This window comes from Schistocerca piceifrons, chromosome 6 (assembly GCF_021461385.2).
Source record: "Schistocerca piceifrons isolate TAMUIC-IGC-003096 chromosome 6, iqSchPice1.1, whole genome shotgun sequence".
Lineage (NCBI taxonomy): Eukaryota > Metazoa > Arthropoda > Insecta > Orthoptera > Acrididae > Schistocerca > Schistocerca piceifrons.
The window spans coordinates 542,217,642-542,243,698 of NC_060143.1; the positions used below are offsets into that span (position 1 = coordinate 542,217,642).

A 26,057-nucleotide genomic window follows, 5' to 3' on the forward strand; every position below is an offset into this window, starting at 1 on the left:
AGCTGCTAAGACAGTATTACACAGGCGATAATATCGTGCGAAACTATGAGTACAGGGTGTAAACATCGATCAAAACAGTACATTGAACATTGCAATGATATCGCGTATGTGAATCACAACACAGTAATTTTCAAAATACTTGTTGGGCAGTGAAAAGTAGTTCAGTTCGGTACACAGCCACACGCAAAGGGCGTGCAACTATGGAGTACTCAGACTGTGGTTATGATAGCAGTCAACTACAAGTGATAACAGCGCTAGAGGGGCAGGACCACAACCCTGACTGCCAACATGGTGCTGCCCATGATCACCCAAGTAGCTACTATGGCTACCTACATGCGGCGTGCAACATCACGTCAGAAAATGCGGAGCATTTAAATACCTTCCAAAACTGACACCTGTGTGAACGTCTAAGCAAAGTTTACATTTTTGATGACAAAACCGCAAACCTTATGTTTCACGCGCATACTCCAAATCCCGTGTTGAGCAGTTTACTATGAGTCCATCATTGCAGTCATACGCACTGATCACCTTCATGTGGCAGTGTGGTTGACACCTTTCTTGCCCATTGCCTCCGCTACCAAATGGAACCCAATGAAGGCGATCCCAAAAATTTGAAGCCTCAGGAGCATCTGACTCGATCACACTTGCAGATGTGAACCTAACACACCATCTGGCAAATCCGTTTTTTGTAATTTTTTATGTTAATGACACACGACGTACATTGAACCAGAATCTAACCAGGACCACCAATGTGGCACAGGAGCATTCTACGAGGCCTGTTCAGAAAGTAAGCTCCGATTGATTGCCAAATTGAAACCACAGTGAACATCAGAAATGTTTTACTTGTAACAATTAGCTACACCTTTCAGCTACTTCTCTACGTAGTCGCCGTTCTGACTTAGACTTTTGTCATAGCGTTGTACCAACTTTTCAATAGCCTCATCATAGAAGGCAGCCGCCAGTGCTTTCCGCCAATTCTCCACGCTGGCCTACACCTCGTTGTCTGTGTCGAAATGTTGTCTTCAAAGACAGTGGTTCATGTGGCCAGAGATGAAACTCAGGGGGAGACAATTGCGGACTGTATTGTGGGTAATCTCACATTTCCATTTGAAAACGATGCAGGAGCATCTTCATTGCCCCTGCAGAATGCGGCTGAGAATTGTCTTGAAGAAGAAACAGCACGACAGTTATGTAATGTTAGCTGCATAGCTTCAGGCGAAATTTCTCACCAGGCCCTCGTACTTGGCGGCAGACACTATTTTCTAGACATCTTTACGCACTCACTGCGAGCTCAGAAATGAGAAGAGCGACGTGATGCTAACTGGGGTTATACTAGAGACACTACCCAACACATCTGTGCAAAGCTTTATCGGATTTTCATAGTGGTTTCCATTTCGCGACCGATCGGAGCTTACTTTCTGAACGCCCCTCGTATAACAAGCCATGAAGGGCTTCAGACAAAAATCATTCTGGCTCTAGACAATAAAGAATGCTCAGAAAACTTCAAAGTCGATTTTGTTGGTAATTATTGAGAGTTGCACAGACTTATTTTGGGATACTGGTAGTTGAGTTCTCAACTTCGCATAACATAAGAAATTACAAAATCCGATTGCCATGAGGCCTCCTTGTAAGTCACTTTCAACATTGATTCACCGAAGCTAGTCATGGGACTGTAGGTGTAGGTGAACAGGAAGGACAGTACAACAATAATAACAAAGCGAAGAACCCAAATTCGACTTCTTATGTACGATATATTCTACATTCATCATTTACAAAACAACAGAAAACATATATTAAGTACCGAAATCTGGAGAGGGGGAAGGGGGGGGGGGGAGCACAAGGGTGTTCGATAGCAAGCTCATACTTCATCGACCTCACATGTTATCAACCATTATTTACCCCTGTAAACCATAGCATCGTGGGGTGTTGTGCCGACAGCAGCTGGCTGCTACCCTGCCACCCTAAAAGACCATTCCAATAAAAAGAGCTAGGTCTGTTTCATCAACGAGTTCTTAAGGAACTCTCCACATCTGTTAGGCTGCCATTACCTGACGGATCGAACCGCCAACTATCTCCCAGTAATGTATCCTTGCAGTCCAGGTTTCCTTTTTCAAATCGAGGAGTCTCTAACAGTCACAGCCAACTTATTGACCACCAACAACCACAGTTCGGAAGGAGTTCCCTTGGATTAACCTGGCCCAAAATTACTCCTGTACAGGGGGAATAATGTGAATTTTTTCTGTCCCACTCGCATCTTGGACACACAGAAAAATCAAGAAGTAGTATTCATATTATTTTAATATAACTTTTCACTTAATTTCATAATAAAATAGAAGTAGTAACTCAATGAACCCTACCACTTACTAAGATTCTATGACTTATTACATGGTAAAACATTCAGCAGTACCCAGCAGAGTGGCCTGGAGATATAGTGTGTGCTGCTTCCATGTTAACTCTTGAGTACCTTCAAGAATCCATAGGACAGCACCGATCAACATTTTCACTCTACAGGTCCCTCACGTTTCCTGTCGCTGAGGGGCGACATCCCTCTACTTCCTCCAGATTCCTTGCAACTACCTGCTATTACCTTATCGATTCACACCCAATCTGAGCAGCTGCACAGAGCAGTGGCTACAATAGACTGTCGGCTGAAGATCGAAATGTAGTCCCCTGCTGTTTGTTATCAAATCTGAGGCCCTCTGTACTGATAGAACCGTCTGATGAGTCCCAAAGTCTCCTGGTCCCAAAGTCTCCTGGTCCCGAAGTCTTATGGTCCCGAAGTCTCATGGTCCCAAAGTCTCATGGTCCCAAAGTCTCATGGTCCCAAAGTCTCCCAAAGTCTCCTGGTCCCAAAGTCTCCTGGTCCCAAAGTCTCCAGGTCCCAAAGTCTCCTGGTCCCAAAGTCTCCTGCCAGCAAGAGGGAAACTCTGTAGTTGTGGAGCAGTGGATCGGACTGTGTGGACCCACCTCCAGTGGTCGGTTTGGAGAGTGGGCTGAGCTGCAGCAGCGCTGCTGAAGCGGCGCCGGCGCTGCCGCCGGCCAGCGTCACCTTGGCGGGGTCGCCACCGAACTGGCTGATGTGGTCGTGGACCCACTGCAGCGCCGCCAGCTGGTCCATGAGGCCGGCGTTGCCGGGAACGTCGTCCGTCTGCAGGCTCAGGAAACCTGCAATTCGCCAAGTCGATACAGTCACCAGCTGCAGCAGAAGGTCTCAGGTGTCAGAATGAGACATCACGATACACGTAATAGTCTACAGATGCCGAGGTGTGAGAATTTGCCTGCCAGTACCTCTATGACATGGTTAGGTACTGCACATTGGCTTACAGCCGGTGATATACACTCACTTTCTTTTTTTTCTCAGTAACCTTTCTGGGACTGAATTACACTGAAGTGCCAAAGAAACTGGTATACACATGTGTATTCAAATACAGAGGTACATAAACAGACAGAATACGGCTCTGCGGTCGTTTCAAAAATGGTTCAAACGGCTCTGAGCACTATGGGACTTAACTGCTGTGGTCATCACTCCCCTAGAACTTAGAACTACTTAAACCTAATTAACCTAAGGACATCACACACATCCATGCCCGAGGCGGGATTCGAACCTGCGACCGTAGCGGACGCGCGGTTCCAGACTCTGTGGTCGGCAGCGACTATACAGGGTGATTCAAAAAGAATACCACAACTTTAGGAATTTAAAACTTTGCAACGACAAAAGGCAGAGCTAAGCACTATCTGTCGGCGAATTAAGGGAGCTATAAAGTTTCATTTAGTTGTACATTTGTTCGCTTGAGGCGCTGTTGACTAGGCGTCAGCGTCAGTTGATGCTAAGATGGCGACCGCTCAACAGAAAGCTTTTTGTGTTATTGAGTACGGCAGAAGTGAATCGACGACAGTTGTTCAGCGTGCATTTCGAACGAAGTATGGTGTTAAACCTCCTGATAGGTGGTGTATTAAACGTTGGTATAAACAGTTTACAGAGAATGGGTGTTTGTGCCATTTCAGCCAATAAAGTTTTTGGTCCCTTTTTCTTCGAAGGTGCTACTGTAACTGGACTACAGTATCTGGAGATGTTAGAGAATTGGCTGTTCCCTCAGCTCGAACAAGAAGCACAACAATTCATATTTCAGCAGGATGGAGCGCCACCACATTGGCACTTATCTGTCCGTAACTACCTGAACGTCAACTACCCGAGGCGATGGATCGGCCGCCAGGCAGCCCGTGACAGAGCACTTCATCACTGGCCTCCAAGAAGCCCTGATCTTACCCCCTGCGATTTTTTCTTATGGGGGTATGATGAGGATATGGTGTTTCAGCCACCTCTCCCAGCCACCATTGATGATTTGAAACGAGAAATAACAGCAGCTATCCAAAGTGTTACGCCTGATATGCTACAGAGAGTGTGGAACGAGTTGGAGTATCGGGTTGATATTGCTCGTGTGTCTGGAGGGGGCCATATTGAACATCTCTGAACTTGTTTTTGAGTGAAAAAAAACCTTTTTAAATACCCTTTGTAATGATGTATAACAGAAGGTTATATTATGTTTCTTTCATTAAATACACATTTTTAAAGTTGTGGTATTCTTTTTGAATCACCCTGTATAAGACAGTAAGTGTCTCATGCAGTTGTTAGATCGGTTGCTGCTGCCACAATAGCAGGTTACGAAGTTTTAAGTCAATTTGAACGTGGTGTTATAGTCGGCGCACAAGTGATGAGATGAGACACAGCATCTTCGCCGGCCGGAGTGGCCGAGCGGTTCTAGGCGCTACAGTCTGGAACCCGCGACAGCTACGGTCGCAGGTTCGAATCCTGCCTCGGGCATGGATGTGTGTGATGTCCTTAGGTTAGTTAGGTTTAAGTAGTTCTAAGTTCTAGGGGACTGATGACCACAGATGTTAAGTCCCATACAGCTCTTTATTAAAAAAAAAAAAAACAGCATCTTCAAGGCAGCGATAAAGTGGGGATCTTCCCGTATGACTGTTATATCAGCGTACCGTGAATATCAGTAATCCGGTAAAACACTAAATCTCCGACATCGATGCTGTCGAATAAAACATCCGCAAAAACGGGACCAACGACGACTGAAGAGAATCGTTCACCGTGACGTAAGTGCAACCCTTCCGCAAATTCCTGCAGATTTCAGTGATGGGCCATCAACAAGTGTCAGCCGTCGAACCATTCACCGAAACATCTATGATAAGGGGTTTCGGAGCCGAAGGCCCACATGTGTACACTTGATGACTGCCTTACGCCTCGCCTGGGCCCATGAACACATGGACACTGCATATCAGCAGGGGAATGTTCAAGCTGGTGGAGGTTCTGTAATGGTGTGTGGCGTGTGCATCTGGAGTGATATGGCACGCCTCATACGTCTAGATACGACTCTGACAGGTGACACGTACATAAGCATCCTGTCTGATCACCTGCATCCATTCGTGTCCATTATGCATTCCGACGGACTTGGGAAATTCCAGCAGGACAATGCGGCATCACACGTCCCGAATTGCTACAGAGTGGCTCCAGGAACGTTCCGCTGGCCACCAAACTCCTGAGGCATGAACATTATTCAGCATGTCTGGGATGCCTTGCAACGTGCTGTTCAGAAGACATCTCAACCCCTCGTACTCTTATGGGCTGTCCGTAAGACTTATGGGCAGCCCTGCGGAATTCATAGAGTCAACTCCCTCCAGAACTACTTCAGACAGTAGTACAGTCCATGCCACGTCGTGTTGTGGTACTTCTGCGTGCTCGTGGGAGCCCTACACGATATTAAGCAGGTGTACAAGTTTCTTTTGCTTTTCTGTGTAGATTAAACACTAAAAGTCTCGAAAATGCAAGGAATTTTAGAGATTATTGGATGTAACGAATATGATGAGGCACTCAAAGCCATGACGTACATGACTAACAGGATTTTTTTTTCCAATCACAGACCATTCACGGTAGTGTGTGGGAAGCTCTCGGAATAAATGCTGTCTCAGTAGGAGCCCAAGAAACATTGGAACTGGAGAATTTTCTCAGCAATAGATCATTAGGCAATATTTTTTTTTTGTCACCAGCCTTTCGACTGGTATAATGTAGCCTGCCAGATTTTCCTATCCTCTTGTAATCTTTTGATACGCATCAGCTCCTCAATTACCCACTTATAGAACTCGGGAGTGAGACAGGTCTGTAGCCTATCCCCAATGTTATTCAATCTGTACATTGAGCAAGCAGTAAAGGAAACAAAAGAAAAATTTGGAGTAGGAATTAAAGTGCAGGGAGAAAAAATAAAAGCCTTGAGGTTTGCCGATGACATTGCTAGTTTGACAGAGACAGCAAAGGACTTGGAAGATCAGTTGAACGGAATGGACAGTATCTTGAAGGGAGGATATAACATGAACTTCAACAAAAGCAAAACGAGGACATTGGAATGTAGTCGAATTAAATCAGGTGACGCTGAAGGAATTAGATTAGAAAATGAAACATTTGAAGTAGTATCTGTGATTTGCTATTTGAGAAGTAAAATAACTGCTGATGGTCCAAGGTGGGGAGGCTATAAAATGCAGACTGGCAATGGCTAGAAAAGCGTTTGCGAAGAAGAGAAATTTGTTAACAAACAGTATAGATTTCTCTTCTCTGAAAGTATCTGCATGGAGTGTGGTCATGTATGGAAGTGATCATGTATGGAAGGGATCACCAAGTTAGTACCGGAGGGAAGCGTGTGGAGTAAAAATCATAGCTGGGGACCAAGAGATGAATACAGTAAGCAGATTCGGAGGGATGTAGGTAGTTACTCGGAAAAAAAGAGGCTTGCACAGGATAGAGTAGCATGGAGAGTTGCATCAAACCAGTCTTCAGACTGAAGACCACAAAAACAGCGTAACTGATTTAACGTTTAATCACAGGACAAGCGATTATATTTATAAAATCTAAGCTTGGCACAGGTTGGTGGGCACCATAAAATCATAGTTACAGAAACAATCTGTGCATATGGTTAATGACTGCAACTACGCTTTGCAAATCACAGGATGAACATAGAAAAATAGTTCTGAACACCAGTAAGATCGCCAAAATGCACAACGAAAACAACTTGCTGGCTGAAAAACGTAAAAACTGTGCAAATGGCTGCTGAATGTGGTTAACTAAAGTCGCATCCCCACCGAACCGGTGTTTGCAGTTCAGACTCATTCTTACCAAACTCGTGCGGCATGAATGCAGAAGGCAGTGAGAGTAGCAGCTGGTGGTTCCGAGTTCAGTTCGGTCTCTGTACTCAGTGAAGCGAAGTGATGTCGTCCTTGTCTACAACAGCAAGGCATGTCTCAATAGTCACCCACTTCCACAAGTCTCTACTCCGTGATTCTCCAGCGGCAAATGTTCTCTATTTTGGCGCTCTGAAACTTGGGTGTCGCTGTCAGAACAGGAATCTCACTGACCGATTGTAGCAGACTTTGTGAGTTCCATCCAATAAAGATTTGTTAGTAAGGTTAAACCAAATCATACTCCTGCACAGTTCATTGTTGTTGTTGTTGTTGTCTTCAGTCCTGAGACTGATTTTATGCAGCTCTCCATGCTGCTCTATCCTGTGCAAGCTTCTTCATCTCCCAGTACCTACTGCAACCTACATCCTTCTGTATCCGTTTAGTGTATTCATCTCTTCGTCTCCCTCTACGATATTCACCCTCCACGCTGCCCTCCAATACCAAACTGGTGATCCCTTGATGCCTCAGAACATGTCCTACCAACCGATCCCTTCTTCTAGTCAAGTTGTGCCACAAATTTCTCTTTTCCCCAATCGTATTCAATACCTCCTCATTAGTTATATGATCTACCCATCTAATCTTCAGCATTCTTCTGTAGCACCACATTTCGAAAACTTCTCTTCTTGTTTAAACTATTTATCGTCCATGTTTCACTTTCATGCATGACTACACTCCATACAAATACATTCAGATACGGCTTCCTTACACTTAAATCAATACTCGATGTTAACAAATTTTTCTTCTTCAGAAACGCTTTCCTTGCCATTGCCAGTCTACATTTTATATCCTCTCTACTTCGACCATCATCACTTATTTTGCTCCCCAAATAGCAAAACTCCTTTACTACTTTAAGTGTCTCATTTCCTAATCTAATTCCTTCAGCATCACCCGACTTAATTCGACTACTTTCCATTATCCTCGTTTTGCTTTTGTTGATGTTCTTCTTATATCGTCCTTTCAAGACACTATCCATTCCGCTCAACTGCTCTTCCAAGTCCTTTGCTGAATCTGACAGAATTACAATGTCATCGGCAAACCTCAAAGTTTTTATTTCTTCTCCATGGATTTTAATACCTACTCCTAATTTTTCTTTTGTTTCCTTTACTGCTTGTTCAATATACAGATTGAATAACATCGGGGGGAGGCTACAATCCTGTCTCACTCCTTCCCAACCACTGCTTCCCTTTCATGTCCCTCGACTCTTATAACTGCCATCTGGTTTCTGTACAAATTGTAAATAGCCTTTCGCTCCCTGTATTTTACCCCTGCCACATTCAGAATTTGAAATAGAGTATTCCAGTCAACATTGTCAAAAGCTTTCTCTAAGTCTACAAATGCTGGTAACGTAGGTTTGCCTTTCCTTAATCTATTTACTAAGATAAGTTTTAGGGTCAGTATTGCCTCACGTGTTTCAATATTTCTACGGAATCCAAACTGATCTTCCCCGAGGTCAACTTCTACCAGTTTTTCCAGTCGTCTGTAAAGAATTGGCGTTAGTATTTTGCATCCCTGACTTATTAAACTCATTGTTCGGTAATTTTTATATCTGTCAGCACCTGCTTTCTTTGGGATTGGAATTATTATATTCTTCTTGAAGTCTGAGGGTATTTCGCCTTTCAGCCGTTCGCAGTACCATCACAGCAAGGCCGTTTCGGTTAGTGTTACAAGGCCAGATCAGTCAATCATCTAGACAGTTGACCCTGCAACTACTGAAAAGGCTGCTGCCCCTCTTCAGCAACCACACGTCTGTCTGGCCTCTCAACAGATTCCCCTCCGTTGTGGTTGCACCTACGGTACGGCCATCTGTATCGCTGAGGCACGCAAGCCTCCGCACCAACGGCAAGGTCCATGGTTCTTGGGGGACACATTTCATTATTGTTTGTCAATGTTGTTATGGTATAAGGAAAAAACCCATGATATGATTCTGAAGCAAGTCTTACACGTAATCACGCATGAGAAAGTGCAAGCTCTATGGAAAACATCACCATAAACCACCAGTGCTGTTTTCCTTAAGTCATGCACTTTCCCTTGCGTGGCAACGTGTACACCTTTCAATACGCTCGCTTCAGACTCGTATCCTGGATTTCCTCCCCATGTCAGAACGCTATAGGTCAATAATACTGAAATCTGCTTATTCCTAAAAGTTCAAACAAAACGTTCTTCCGTAGCGTGGCACCAGAGGAGACGGCGTTTCTCACGTTGGCCTCTGGCTGGATTTTTATGTTCCTAAAAGGATTCCTCGAACAGTGCCGTTTTTCGTAGCGGGTAACTGTCCCTCTGAAACCCCTGAGTGTGAGGGAGGGAGAGGTGTAAAACGAGTCAGCTACCTGGGGTGAAATTCAGGTCATGATTCTTATCAAGTTCATAGTCCCACATGTTCCTTTAAGTAACTCCTATCCCATTATAGCCAGCACCAAGTTCCTCATCGTAACAAAAAAGAAGGGGAAGAAAGCAATAACATGGACAGGCTTTGGTGGCACTGAATATTGTCTGCAAACCTGAAGCAGCAAAAGAAAAGAACTACACTGATCAAGAGTGTAAGCATATACATTGAAGACACAAGGAATATCGTGCAGGCCCCAGCCAGCACGCAGAAGTGCCGCAACACGACGTGGCATGGACTCGACTAACGTCTGAATCAGTGCTGGAGGGAACTGGCAGCATTAATCCTGCATGGCTGACCATAAATCCGTAACAGTACCAGGTGTGCCTCTTCTGAACAGCACGTTGCAAGGCATCTCAGATATGCTCAATAACGTTCATGTCTTGTGAGTTTGATAGCCTGCGGAAGTGTTTGAACTCAGAAGAGTATTCCTGGAGCCACCTTGTAGTAATTCTGGACGTGTGGGGTGTCGCAGTATCCTGTTGGAATTTCCCAAATCCGTCGGAATGCACAATGGACATGGATGGATGCAGGTGATCAGATAGGATGCTTATGTACGTTTCACCTGTCAAAGTCGTATCTAGACTTATCAGGGGTCCAATATCACTCCATTGCACACGTCCCCACCATTACAGAGACTCCACCAGCCTGAACAGTCACCTGCTGACATGAATTCACGAGATTGTTGTCTCCATACCAGTACACGTCCATCCGCACCTGATACAATTTGAAACGAGACTCGTCCGTTTTTCATATGCTGCGGCACATTAAACTTTTAATGTGACGCAGAATGTGACGGTTGCTGAGTGTGGAAGGGTTACTTCTGTAACCGAAATTTGCAGATCTGAAGATGGTTCTAAAAGAACCGGAACCGATCATATGAATAAATATTTTGCAATCAAGACGGATTATAAGTAACATTGCATAGAAAAGTGATTGCGGTATCTCTGCAGAAATTTTGTCTGTCTTTGCAAAATGGGAAATTAATGTGTTCCAGAAATGCAGCAAGCGTTGCCGCTCCATGTCGTCCACATACCTCCAGAAACATTTAAGTTTCAACACCACTGACTAAAGTGCGTTTTCCTCGAAGTCTTCAAAAAATGGTTCAAATGGCTCTGAGCACTATGGGACTTAACTTCTGAGGTCATCAGTCCCCCAGAACTCAGAACTACTTAAACCTAACGAACCTAAGGACATCACACACATCCATGCACCAGGTAGGATTCGAACCGGCGATCGTAGCGGTCGCGCGGTTCCCGGCTGTAGCGCCTAGAACCGCTCGGCCACCCCGGCCGGCTCGAAGTCTTCCATAAAAAGGTTAGTTACTATGGGAGACAAAGGGCTACCCATAGTAACACCGTCAGTCTGCTCAAAATATTGTTCGTTAAATAAAAAGTAAGTCGAGGTAAGCACATGTTTGAATAGATGTAAGATGTCCTCCTCCAACTTAGTTCCTATGTTGTAATGAATCCACCAACAAAGAGACCACATGGAAATTCGCTAATATGTCAACTGGTTTGAGAAGCAGAGTCTGTCATTGTATAAAATCTTCTGAGGTTCAAATGTGATATTCACATTTTCCTCCCAGTGGGCCTAGAAGAGAAGTCAGATGTTTTGCCATGTAACACGTTGGAGCTCCTATATTGGTCTCGATGGGGCGAAGAGGAACCCCTTCCTTATGGATCTTAGGCAGCCCATAGAGTTGTGGTGGAACTGACGCCTGTACTCTAAAGCTCTTTTTAAGATGTTCAGGAAACTGGCTGGATTCGAGGAGCGTGGATGTCTTCCGTTGTACTGCGTTAGTTGGATCCTTCTGGAGACGGCGATCCGCTGAGTCCTGCAGTAAATTCGTCATCTTGCAGAAATAAGATGTAGCAGCTAAAAGAACAGTAGCGTTTCCCTTGTCAGCAGGTCAGATCGCTATTTCTGTGTCAGCGTCAGTCAGAGAACTCCACGAGGATGGCTTTTCTACGGTGTGCTGGTGGTGTGTCCTTTAAAATAGGCAGGCTGTTCAAAAAACATCAAATGAAATGTGTCTTCCGCCCTCCAGCGCGAGTGAAAACGATGCTGGGTTCCGTTAAAGACGACCTATGTCTATGGAGACCAGCGATATTCAGGGTGTTACAAAAAGGTACGGCCAAACTTTCAGGAAACATTCCTCACACACAAATAAAGAAAAGATGTTACGTGGACATGTGTCCGGAAACGCTTAATTTCCATGTTAGAGCTCATTTTGGTTTCGTCAGTATGTACTGTACTTCCTCGATTCACCGCCATGATTTCATATGGAATACTCTACCTGTGCTGCTAGAACATGTGACTTTACAAGTGCGACACGACATGTGGTTCATGCACGATGGAGCTCCTGCACATTTCAGTCGAAGTGTTCGTACGCTTCTCAACAACAGATTCGGTGACCGATGGATTGGTAGAGGCCGACCAATTCCATGGCCTCCACGCTCTCCTGACCACAATCCTCTTGACTTTCATTTATGGGGGCATTTGAAAGCTCTTGTCTACGCAACCCCGGTACAAAATGTAGAGACTCTTCGTGCTCGTATTGTGGACGGCTGTGATACAATACGCCATAATCCAGGGCTGCATCAGCGCATCAGGGACTCCATGAGACGGAGGCTGGATGCATGTATCCTCGCTAATGGAGGACATTTTGAACATTTCCTGTAACAAAGTGTTTGAAGTCACGCTGGTACGTTCTGTTGCTGTGTGTTTCCATTCCATGATTAATGTGATTTGGAGAGAAGTAATAAAATGAGCTGTAACGTGGAAAGTAAGCGTTTCCAGACACATACCCACATTACATATTTTCTTTCTTTGTGTGTGAGGAATGTTTCCTGAAAGTTTGGCCGTACGTTTTTGTAACACCCTGTATAACATCCCATGCTACAGTGGCACATCATACATTGGCCAGACGTGCCGCTCTGTTAAGGACAGATGTGCTGAACATAGACGTCACACCAGACTGGATCAGCCAGAAAAGTCTGCTGTTTGCTGAACACTGTCTTGACACGGGACACAGCATGAATTGCGGAGAGACGAAGATCCTTTCGTCCGCTTCCACGTACTGGGACTCCATCATTAAGGAAGCAGTCGAAATTCGTGTAAGTAACGACCTGATGGATAGAGAGACGGGATTTCAACTCAGCAAGGCATGGGAACCAGCACTGGCGGTACTACGGCACCGTCGGCCACAGACGAACAAGTCCGACTCAACACAGAGTCCGCACTTTTAAACTGGGCGCCAACGCTCTGTCCGCACACGCGCTGGGCCGCTAATTCTCGCGTCGCGAATGAGAAGCCCGTTGTCTGTTAGTACAGCAGGGGGAACTGGATATCACCGTGCTCTACAGTTCGTCTACGATGACGTTATAGCCTAAACCACTGGCGCCTGCGCTTTTCTAGCGAAGCAGCGTAAATATTGGCGAACCAGTGGAGCAACACGCCAGTAAGCACCTGAAGATGACGAGCAGCTGTCCGGTCGAAATATTGTGCAGCTTCCATATTAACCGAGGCGATGCCAGTGAACCAATGAAGCATATATTATACACTTTCAAAATATGTACCACGTGTCCGTCAGACAGTTCATCAGAGGATCGTGTAAAAATTTGAAGTAAATCGGTCATGTACTTTAAGACAATTTTGGTAACAATTTTTCACCTTCATATATGACATATTTATACACTACTGGCCATTAAAACTGCTACACCACGAAGATGACGTGCTACAGACGCGAAATTTAACCGACAGGAAGTAGATGCTGTGATATGCAAATGATTAGCTTTTCAGAGCATTCACACAAGGTTGGCGCCGGTGGCGACACTTACAACGTGCTGACATGACGAAAGTTCCCAACCGATTTCTCATACACAAACAACAGTTGCCCGGCGTTGCCTGGAGAAACGTTGCTGTGATGCCTCGTGTTAGGAGGAGAAATGCGTACCATCACGTTTCCGACTTTTATAAAGGTCGGATTGTAGCCTATCGCGATTGCGGTTTATCGTATCGCGACATTGCTGCTCGCGTTGGTCGAGATCCAATGACTGTTAGCAGAATATGGAATCGGTGGGTTCTGGAGGGTATTACGGAACGCCGTACTGGATCCCAACGGCCTCGTATCACTAGCAGTCGAGATGACAGGCATCATATCCGCGTGGCCATAACGGATCGTGCAGCCACGTCTCGATCTCTGAATCAACAGATGGGGACGTTTGCAAGACAACAACCATTTGCATGAACAGTTCGACGACGTTTGCAGCAGCATGGACTATCAGCTCGGAGATCATGGCTGCGATTCCCCTTGACGCTGCATCACAGCAGGAGCGCCTGGGATGGTGTACTCAACAGACGAACGCGGGTGCACGAATGGCAAAACGTCATTTTTTGGGATGAATACAGGTTCTGTTTACAGCATCATGATGGTCGCATCCCTGTTTGGCGACATCGCTGTGAACGCACATTGGAAGCGTGCATTCGTCATCACCATACTGGCGTATCACGCAGCGTGATGGTATGGGGTGCCACTGATTACACCTCTCGGTCACCTCTTGTTCGCATTGACGGCACTTTGAACAGTGGACGTTACATTTCAGATGTGTTACGACCCGTGGCTCTACCCTTCATTTGATCCCTGCGAAACCCTAAATTTCAGCAGGATAATGCACAACCGCATGTTGCAGGTCCTGTACGGGCCTTTCTGAAAACAGAAAATGTTCGACTGCCGCCCTGGCCAGCACATTCTCGAGTTCTCTCACCAATTGAAATCGTCTGGTCAATGGTTGCCGAGCAACTGGCTCGTCACAATACGCCAGTCACTATTCTTGATGAAATGTGGTATCGTGTTGAAGCTGCATGGGCAGCTGTACCTGTACACGCCTTCCAAGCTCTGTTTGACTCAATCCCCAGGGGTATCAAGGCCGTTATTACGGCCAGAGGTGGTTGTTCTGGGTACTAATTTCTCAGGATCTATGCACCCAAATTGCGTGAAAATGTAATCACATGTCAGTTCCAGTATAATATATTTGTCCAATGAATACCCGTTTATCATCTGCATTTCTTCTTCGTGTAGCAATTTTAATGGCCAGTAGTGTATATAACATATACTGAACAAAATGTGTAGCATATGTTCACCTGAATGTTCGTTAAACTAATGCGTAAAAATTTGAAGAAAATTGATCACGTAGCTTCAAGAGTTTGTGACACACTTGAAAACTGCACTACTCGAGGAATATCAAATACGAGAACATAATTGTATGCCCGTATTACTGCTCTATGGAAAATAATATAATTTAGAGCCAAAAATACTTACTTGAAATTTAAAGGGAGCTTATACATACTGTTTTAGTGTAAGTTACGTAGACTTCTTTCAGCAGATTTTTCTCAGGTATTGCATTTTTGAGTGGTGCCACTGTTCTTGGCGGTGGTGGTGGTGATTAGTGTTTAACGTCCCGTCGACAACGAGGTCATTAGAGACGGAGCGCAAGCTCGGGTTAGGGAAGGATTGGGAAGGAAATCGGCCGTGCCCTTTCAAAGGAACCATCCCGGCATTTGCCTGAAACGATTTAGGGAAATCACGGAAAACCTAAATGAGGAAGGCGGAGACGGGATTGAACCGTCGTCCTCCCGAATGCGAGTCCAGTGTGCTAACCACTGCGCCACCTCGCTCTGTCACTGTTCTTGCCAGAGTGCGATACAGAAGTATAGATGTCTGCGAGCTGGCCTCTGGCATCTCTTACGTGAAGATTATGTGTCTTCCGCCTCTGCAAGTGCCATTTACGATATAGTTAACTAAACATGACGTAGCTATATTGAACTGTCTCCATGACAACCGTGCCGGCCGCGCTTTCAGGCGCAGCAACTGTTGGTGGGAACTGGCCTGCAAGCTAGCGGACGGGGGTTATCGCCGAAACAACCATTTTTCGGTTATATCGTTTTTTTCACGACATTTTAATCTGACAGCTAAAATGGCTCAAAACAAAAGGTTTCTGAAATTACCGATTTTCGGTTTTTTTTATTCCTGTGAACGTAGAAATCGAACCAAGATTGAAAAATTTCGGTTCTCTCAGTTTTAAGATTCATAGAATCAAAATCTTAAATTAAACAGGCAAATAAAAGAATACTTAGTGTCTTCCACCGTTTGCTACTTTTCTCGAAAAATAATAAGTGGTTGAATGATACCAAAAAATTGCTAGTATTTTCCTAATGATTCTAATTTTTTGAACCTCTGCGGGGATCAGACCTCTATCCGGGCATTAGGACAGTCAGGGCCAAAGGGTAAGGCTCAAGAACCCTGTTTTTCGTACTAACTTGTCCTTTTTCAAGAACTACAAGCAGATAAAGGCATATTGTGTAGATGCAGGCAGTTAATCAGGTACTTTCTGTTTTTATTGCTTACTATGATGAATTATGGTTATTTTTAAAATTTATTATTGTTACCATAATTTCTTTCCTCTTTTATTATTTCGTGGAAATGCAAGAGAAAATTTTTGATCTTGTAAATCAAATGAAGCATTGTACTTCATTTCGTAAGACTGGGGTTGGTGCCAATCTGCTGTCGGCAATAGAATGGATCTCCGGTGACGACATCGAGAAACTACAGTACAGACCAGTTGGGGGCAGGTCTCGCGACACAGTGCACGTATACGCGGACTTTAAGCCACGACACTCGGCCACAGGGGCATTATTGTCTCACCAGTGTTGCACTAATGCTTATGTCATGCCTTTGTTGCTCGCTTCTGCCGGAATTGTTGTTAAAACAGCGTTGGTCGCTTTTCTCATTTTCTGTAATAACGCAATATTTCACACCAATGCAAACTGTAGGAAAAAATTACTCCTTTATTCATTAAAAAAAAAAAAAGTGTGCGAGGGGCGGTCGAAAAGTTTCTATCCCGAGATATACTCACGCTCATAAATTAAGGATAATGCTGAGAAATAGAGAAACAACGCTCTGTTGGGCGGTTTGCGGGTTTAAATCACCTCGGGGTATGACCATGCGGTGCATTTGACCCGCGGTCGTCGAACGGTGGCGCTGGCAGCAGTCCACATACGCAGACGTGTGTTGGTGCATGTCAGAGTACGGTGCAGCGAGTAAGTGTGCAGACGTTTTCAGACGTGCTAATGGTGACTGTGTATTGAAAATGGCACAAAGAACACATATTGATGACGTTATGAGGGGAAGAATGCTAAGGCGACTAGAGGCTGGTCAAACACAGCAGGTCGTAGCACGGACCCTCCGTGTGCCACAAAGTGTGATCTCAAAATTATGGCAACGATTCCAGCAGACAGGAAAGGTGTCCAGGCGCTACAGTGTCCACAGTGTACAACACTACAAGAAGACCGATATCTCACCATCAGTGCCCGCAGACGGCCACGGAGTACTGCAGGTAGTCTTGCACGGGACCTTACCGTAGCCACTGAAGCAGTTGTCTCCAGACGACTGAACAGACATGGTTTACTCGCCCGGAGACCTGCAAGGTCACAGGACAGTCCGTAAAGCCTGGTATCAAGAACACAGTACATGGTCATTGGAACAGTTTTCCAGAGTTATGTTCATGGACGAGTCCAGGTATAGTCCGAACAGTGACTCTCGCCGGGTTTTCATCTGGCGTGAACCAGGAACCAGATACCAACCCCTTAACGTCCTTCAAATGGACCTGTATGGAGGTTGTGGTTTGATGGCGTGGGGTGGGATTATGATTGGTGCACGTACACCACTGCATGTCTTTGACAGAGGAACTGTAACAGGTCAGGTGTATCGGGACGTCATTTTGCACGACTATGTCCGCCTTTTCAGGGGTGCAGTGTGTCCCACCTTCCTCCTGATGGATGATAACGCACGGCCCCACGGAGCTGCCATCGTGGAGGAGTACCTTGAGACAGAAGATATCAGGCGAATGGAGTGGCCTGGCTGTTCTCCAGACCTAAACCCCATCGAGCACGTCTGGGATGCTCTCGGTCGACGTATCACTGCACGTCTTCAAACCCCTACGACACTTCAGGAGCTCCGACAGGCTCTGGTGCAAGAATGGGAGGCTGCACCCCAGCAGCTGCTCGACCAGCTGATCCAGAGTATGCCAACCTGTTGTGCGGCCTGTGTACGTGTGCATGATGATCATATCCCATATTGATGTCGGGGTGCATCCATATGAAACAGTGGCGTTTTGTAGCACACGTGGATCGGAACGGTTTTCTCAACTTATCACCAATATCGTGGACTTACAGATCTGTGTCGTGTGTGTTCCCTATGTGCCTATGCTGTTAGCGCCAGTTTTGTGTAGTGCCAAGTTGTGTGGCACCACATTCTGCAATTATCCTTAATTTATGAGCATGAGTGTAGTTACCATAACGTCTGCCACAAACAATAACACCTCCTTTTATGGTGACCCACTGTGAGTATGCAAGTCAAATTTCACGGCTCCAGCTTCATTAGTGTTGCCGCTAGGATGCGTTGGATACCGTAGTATAAGCAGAATGTCGAATATCGAGAGAATCAGGAACCATGCTGTGATTCAGTATCTTAATTTGAAGTGAATGACACCCAAGGAAATTGCGGAAGACATGGGGAATACACTTAAGGATAGTGCTCCGTCTTATGCAATAGTGAAAAACTGTGTGTCCGACTTCAAACGTGGAAGGACGAGTGTGGAAGATGCGCCAAGGAGCGGAAGGCCTGTCACCGCTGCCACTGATGAAACGGTGACTGCAATTCAAGATACGATTTTGCAGGATCATCGACCAAGGTTGCAGCATATGAAACGACATTTCGAATCTCTCGTGTGCATGCTCATGACATTGTAGTGGATATTTCTGGAATGCAGAAAGTTTCATCTCCATGGGTCCTAAAAGACTTGAATGCAGGACCAGAGATGGGGGCGTGTGCAGTGCTGTGCAGAAATCGTCCGCCAGTTTGAAGTGGATGAAGACGGCTTTCTTGCAAGGTATGTGACAATCGATGAAACGTGGGTTCACCACTTTGATTCCCTACGCTAAAAAAATTCCAGGTCCAAAAATCATCCGCTAAGGTAGTTGTTGTGCTGGCGTACACTGGCGCCAGCATAGAGGTTACGAGAGTATCGATAGAGGCCAGCGACAAGACTCGCTGGAAACACGCCGCCAACGCCCTCTCAGCCGCCAGTATTTACACTACTGGCTACTAAAATTGCTACACCACGAAGATGACGTACGACAGACGCGAAATTTAACCAACAGTAAGAAGATCCAGTGATATGCAAATGATTAGCTTTTCAGAGCATTCACACAAGGTTGGCTCCGGTGGTGACATCTGCAACGTGCTGACATGACGAAAGTTTCAACCGATTTCTCATACACAAACAGCAGTTGACCGGCGTTGCCTGGTGAAACGTTGTTGTGATGCTTCGTGTAAGCAGGACAAATGCGTACCATCACGTTTCCGACTTTGATAAAGGTCGGATTGTAGCCTATCGCGATTGCGGTTTATCGTATCGTGACATTGCTGCTCGCGTTGGTCGAGATCCAATGACTGTTTGCAAAATACGGAATCGGTAGGTTCAGGGGGGTAATACGGAACCCAGTGCTGGATCCTAACGGTCTCGTATCACTAGCAGTCGAGTGACAGGCATCTTATGCGCATGGCTGTAACGGATCGTGCAGCCACGTCTCGATCCCTGAGTCAACAGATGGGGACGTTTGCAAGACAACAATCATTTGCATGAACAGTTCGACGACGTTTGCAGCAGCATGGACTATCAGCTCGGAGACCGTGGCTGCGGTTACCCTTGACGCTGCATCACAGACAGGAGCGCCTGCGATGGTGTACTCAACGACGAACCTGGGTGCACGAATGGTAAAACGTCATTTTTTCGGATGAATCCAGGTTCTGTTTACAGCATCATGATGGTCGCATCCGCGTTTGGCGACATCGCTGTGAACGCACATTGGAAGCGTGCATTCGTCAGCGCCATACTGGCGTATCACCCGGCGTGATGGTATGGGGTGGCACTGGTTACACGTCTCGGTCACCTCTTGTTCGCATTGACGGCACTTTGAACAATGGACGTTACATTTCAGATGTGTTACAACCCGTGGTTCTACCCTTCATTCGATCCCTGCGAAACCCTACATCTCAGCAGGATAGTGCACAACCGCATGTTGCAGGTCCTGTACGGGCCTTTCTGGATACAGAAAATGTTCGACTGCTGCCCTGGCTAGCACATTCTCCAGATCTCTCACCAACTGAAAACGTCTGGTCAATGGTGGCCGAGCAACTGGCTCGTCATAATACGCCAGACACTACTCTTGATGAACTGCGGTATCTTGTTGAAGCTGCATGGGCAGCTGTACCTGTACACGCCATCCAAGCTCTGTTTGACTCAATGCCCAGGCGTGTCAAGGCCGTTATTACGGCCAGAGGGGGTGTTTCTGGGTACTGATTTCTCAGGATCTATGCACCCAAATTGCGTGAAAATGTATTCACATGTCAGTTCTAGTATAGTATATTTGTCAAATGAATACCAGTTTATCATCTGCATTTCTTCTTGGTGTAGCAATTTTAATGTCCAGTAGTGTAGGATCGCCGCCTCGGACCGGAGGGTCAGGTTAGCCAGTCAGTTTCCCAGTGAGTCCGAGCCTGTTTTGCCACAGCACATGCAAACTTAAGTTACGTAGCTCTTTGTTTATGAATAAAGAACCCAGTTATTAATTGCGTGCAGCTTGTGCTATAGATCGAGGATACCGGCCACCAACCAACATCCTCTCCTTACTCTCATGGTACAGCTCTACAGAGACAAAGAGACGGCATACGAGTGGCTAAGGAGAATACAATTGCAACAGTACGTAACTATCAACACATCATACCACTTAACTCTCCTGCGCCGTTTGAGAGAAGAGAGAACGAAAAAAAGGCGCAGAAAATTGGCGCGCGGAGTTCTTTTGCGTCGGGACAACGCACCGGCACACAACGCCGTGGCAACACTGGAAACTCTGCGTTACTGCGGGTTCGAGTTATTACGTCATCGCCAGCCCGGATGGCCGAACGGTACTAGGCGCTGCAGTCTGGAACCGCTCGGCCGCTACGGTCACAGGTTCGAATCCAGCCTCGGGCGTGGATGTGTGTGATGTCCTTAGGTTGGTTAGGTTTAAGTAGTTCTTAGTTCTAGGGGACAGATGACCTCAGATGTTAAGTCCCATAGTGCTCAGAGCCATTTGAACCATTTCTTTTACTATACATAGTAACTGTTCTCGAAAGAACAGATACTGTAGATGACCGTGCAGCTTTTCCCTGGAATAAATGATGACTGATTGAAGTCATCATTTATTCCAGGGAAAAGCTGCACGGTTATCTACAGTATCTGTTCTTTCGAGAACAGTTAATGTCTTCATATATATAGTTAAAAGGCTACCCAGCCATTGACCTTCGTCTGTGCGAATGCGCACAGGTTGCCCAAACTCCTACGGAAATCGCCAAAGCGTGCGCGAGTAATGAGTGAATCGGCGAATGTCTATAAGGTACATTACATAGGTAGAATTGTGGACAGTTGAGAATGTGTGTCTCACGGGAAGCGTGCAAGGGATAAGTCCCTGCAGTCGCACCATTCATCTGTGTCCTCGGTGGCTCAGATGGATAGCGCGTCTGCCATGTAAGCAGGAGATCGTGAGTTCGAGTCCCAGTCGGGGCACACATTTTCAGCTGCCCACATCGAGGTATATCAACAACACCTGTCGGCAGCTGAGGGTTTCAGTTAGTAATCGTTCATTTTTTTTGTTACGTCAGCCGCCATATTCTCCTTTATTTGAATACTTTGCAGAAGTCATCTGAGCCTGCCTACAAGGGTATTAGTGTACACGGATATTTTATTGAAAAACAAACTGCTATTACGAAATTCTGTCATTCTTTATTTGTTAGGCTAGAAACTTTTCGACCTCCCCCTCGTATTTATAAATGAACAGTTTTAGCACCGCTCTTATGATTATTTGGTATTTCGGTCATTTTCCTCTGTTATTAGTAAAAGATAAAAAAGCATCTGTTATAAACGAGACGAAACAAATACCGAAAAATGCCGATTATTCGGAAGTAAAATAGCGGTGTCGGTTTCAGCTGGTCGGTTTTTTGGGTTTTTTCCCATCCCTAGCCGGCCGGAGTGGCCGAGCGGTTCTAGGAGCTACACTCTGGAACCACGCGACCACTACGGTCGCAGGTTCGAATCCTGCCTCGGGCATGGATGTGTGTGATGTCCTTAGGTTAGTTAGGTTCAAGTAGTTCTAAGTTCTAGGGGACTGATGATCTCAGACGTTAGGTCCCATAGTGCTCAGAGCCATCTGAACCATTTTTTCCCATCACTACTGCCGCCTGGCTACTCACCGAGCGGGCCGAGTCTGTACTGCGGCGCCACCAGCACGATGTCGTGGTCGAGCAGGAAGTGGGGCTGCACCTGCTGCGAGGAGCCGCCCACGAACGCCCCACCGTGCACGTACACCAGCACCGGCAGCTTCGCCGTCATCTGCGGGCACACCACCACAACCAACCCTGAGACTCTCTCGCCTCTGCCCACTTCCCGTGGGAAAGTAGTCTACCGCATCGCAGTCCTGGGACACCTGTACAGAGACTCACATGTCGAAAGTAATAGTTTGTGTATGTGGTAATGATGCAAATGAGCAGTGACAATACGTCAGTAGTGAGTGGAATATGTTGAGAAGTTGGGTCTATCGAGGGGCGCACTAGGGTAGTCGGTGCGGTTGCGGTGGCCAGATAGCGTAGTAGTCGGCGGATTTGCCAAACAGGCAGGAGAACTGGGTTCGAATGCTGGTCCGGCACAAAATTTTAACTTGCTCCAGTGATTGAAATGAATTCGCACTGCCAGGGACCAACGTCGACTGAAGATAGCGCTCAACGTGACACCTGTGCAACCCTTCCGCAAACTGCTGCAAATTTCAAATCTGGGCCATCAACAAGTGTCATCGTGCGTACCATTCAACATCATCGATATGGCCTTGCAGAGCTGAAGGCCCACTCGTGTACCCTTGATGACTGCACGACACGAAGCTTTGTGCCTCACCTGGGCCCGTCAACACCGACACTGGACTGTTGATGACTGGAAACATGTTGCCTGGTCGGACGAGTCTCGTTTCAAATTGTATCAAGCGGATGGACGCGTACAGGTATGGAGATAACCTCATGAACACACGGACCCTGCATGTCAGCAGGGGATTACCCAAGCTGCTGGAGGCTCTGTAATGGTGTGCGGCATAGGCAGTTGCAGTCATGTGGGACCCCTGATACGTCTAGATACGACTCCGACAGATGACAGGTACGCAAGCATCCAGTTCATCACCTGCATCCATTCATGTTCATCGTGCATCCCGACGGACGTGGGCAATTCCAGCAGGATAATGCGACATCAGATGTCCCACATGACTCCAACTGCATATGCCACACACCATTACAGAGCCTCCACCAGCTTGAGTAATCCCCTGCTGACATGCAGGGTCCGTGTATTCATGAGGTTGTCTCGATACCCATACACGTCCATCCGCTCGATACAATCTGAAACGAGACTCGTCCGACCAGGCAATATGTTTCCAGTCATCAATAGTCCAATGTTGGTGTTGATGGGCCCAGACGAGGCGCATAGCATCAAAGGTACACGAGTGGGCCTTCAGCTCCGCAAGGCCAAATCGATGATGTTGAATGGTTCGCACGCTGACACTTGTTGATGGCCCAGCATCGAAATCGGCAACAATTTGCGGAAGGGTTGCACATCTGTCACGTAGAGCGCTCTCTTCAGTCGTCGTTGGTGTCGTTTGTCCATAATTGCTTCAGAGTGGCTCCAGGAACACTCTTCTGGGTTTAAACACTTCCGATGGACACCAAACTCCCCAGACATGAACATTATTGACTGTACCTGGGATGCTTTCCAATGTGCTGTTCAGAAAGATCTGCATCCCCTCGTACTCTTACGGATTTGTGGACTGCCGTGCAGGATTCATGGTGTCAATTCCCTCCAGCACTACTTCAGACATTAGTCGAGTGCATGCCACGTCTTAGGGTGGTGTACCAGTTTCTTTGGCTGTTCAGTGTATGTCCGGATGGCATAGTGGTTAGTGCATCTGCGTAGTGAGCAGAAGACGCAGGTTCGAATCCCAGTCCGGCACAAATTTTCAACTTGTCCCATTGATATAAATCGATGTTCTCTGCCAGCTAATGTCTTTAATCCTTTTTGTCCTGAATCGCTAATAGTGGCATAACTACAATATGGCGGCCAGGGTGCGTGTCTTGAGCGTAATCGCCGAGGGAAGGGGGAGGGCAGGGGACACAGTTTACTGACAAACGAAAGAATATAAAAGGGAACGAGAATGGGGCTAAGGCGGGTGAAGAAGAATTAGACGTAGAAGAAAAAAGTAATGCAATGAATGATCCTAAAAAGGGCAAGAGTAGTATGTATGAGAAGGTGATTCGAATTGCTCTATTTGACTAACAGTCCGCTGATAGCTGGAAAGAAATACAGATTTTTAGCAGATGGCACTATGACAAATCATAATTATGAATAATGTAAGATTAGAACAGTGCACTTATCTGACTTCACAAAGCCGGCCGAGATGGCCGAGCGGTTCTAGGCGCTAGAGTCTGTAACCGCGCGACCGCTGCGGTCGCAGGTTCGAATCCTGCCTCGGGCATGGATGTGTGTGACGTCCTTAGGTTAGTTAGGTTTAAGTAGTTCTACGTTCTGGGGGACTGATGACCTCAGATGTTAAGTCCCATACTGCTCAGAGCCATTTGAATCATTTTTTGACTTCACAAAAAAATTCCATAGCGTGCTATCTTTGCAACAATGTTGACATCTGAAAGTTATATTAACAAAAATATGTCTGTTGTTATTTTACACCTTTCTCTCCTTTGTATAGAGAAGCTTGTTTCTTATATTCAGCAATTAGGTGATGCCACTCTCGTTACACTTTTCTCTCCTTTGTATAGAGAAGCTTTTTTCTTGTATTCAGCTATTAGGTGTCGCGCACTCTCGTTATGGCAAGCTAGCCAACGCCACGAAAGTGCGACGAGTATACAGGGTGTTCGGAAATTTCCGTCTCAAACATCTAGCACTTGTAGAGGAGAGTGAGTATGTAATATTTTGAATAGGAACCCATGTCCAGAAACTTCAGCCGACGATGCTACAGAGCGCAAATGTATCAATATACAGGGTGATTACGTTATGATGTTACAGACGTTAAAGGATGAATGTATCAATTTGAGGTAAGGGTCTCTAGTTCGGAAACGAACGAGTTGGAATTTACAAACGAAAATCATTCTAATACTTCTAACAGTGAAACACATGTACCAGTACTGTTTTTGCTAAGAATGTAGGGTACACCACTTTCAGAGGCCGTAGTATGGACCAAAAGAAGAAAAATGTCGAGAAAACATGAGCTCTAAAATGGATACCTGAGGAAATAGGAGCGCTTGTTCGTCTTCACTAGTGTGAAACACATCTCCTCTATTGAACAACTGATCACAGCTCCTCAGGTATGCATTTTAGAGCCCATGTTTACCAGACATATTTGCTTGTTTTGATCCATAATGCCGGCCGAAGTGGCCGTGCGGTTCTAGGCGCTGCAGTCTGGAACCGCGAGACCGCTACGGTCGCAGGTTCCAATCCTGCCTCGGGCATGGATGTGTGTGATGTCCTTAGGTTAGTTAGGTTTAATTAGTTCTAAGTTCTAGGGGACTAATGACCTCATAAGTTGAGTCCCATAGTGCTCAGAGCCATTTGAACCATTTTGATCCATAATGCCAATTCTGGAAGTTGCCTATCCTACAATCTTAGCAACAACAGTACCGGTACGTATATTCCACTGTCAGAGGTATCAGAAGAGTTTTAGTTTACAACTGTCAACTCGTTCGTTTCTGGTACAGGGATCCTTACCTCAAATTGATATATTTATTCTTCTCCATCTTGTCGCTGGATGACGTTTACGGACATGGATTCCGATTCTATACATTACGTATTCTCTCTACAAGTCCTAGAAGTTTGTGATGGGAATTTTCGAGCATCCTGTATTTTGCATCCTTTGTTTTGTTCGTTAGAGCTTTATATTGAACGTAAATGAAACAATAAAGAGGGAACCGCATTATCGTTCCAAAGAATCGGACTCTGCACTGTCTGTCGTTCCATGTATGAATTTTACCACAGAAAAGAATATTGACTGTGCACTTTTTCCTTCATTGCGGTAACGACAGCACTGGCGAGAGACGGGTGGCTTGGGTTGATTGGGGGGGGGGGGGGAGGGGGCAAAGTTGGAGTTGGTCCTAGATACGTCACTGGTCGTTCGTATTTTACAAACCGGTGCCAAAATTGTTTTGGTCCCTGCCTGTTGTACGGTTTGACCCTTCAACAATATAGCGTAATTGTGAGATTGCAAAATGGCAGCGACAGTAGAGGTTATTAATAAA

At 46.0% G+C, this 26,057-nt stretch overlaps 1 protein-coding gene across 1 annotated transcript in view; it reads right to left on the bottom strand.

The window, feature by feature from the left end:
* Positions 1 to 2,815: 2,815 nt before the first annotated feature.
* LOC124803451 (pyrethroid hydrolase Ces2a-like) overlaps positions 2,816 to 26,057 on the bottom strand; it is a 61,933-nt gene continuing 38,691 nt past the window's right edge. The window contains exons 3-4 of the mRNA XM_047264639.1: positions 21,975 to 22,113; positions 2,816 to 3,165 (exon numbers count right to left, since the gene is read on the bottom strand). Coding sequence (XP_047120595.1) covers positions 2,816 to 3,165; positions 21,975 to 22,113 — 489 coding nt within the window. The remainder of the gene's footprint in view (positions 3,166 to 21,974; positions 22,114 to 26,057) is intronic.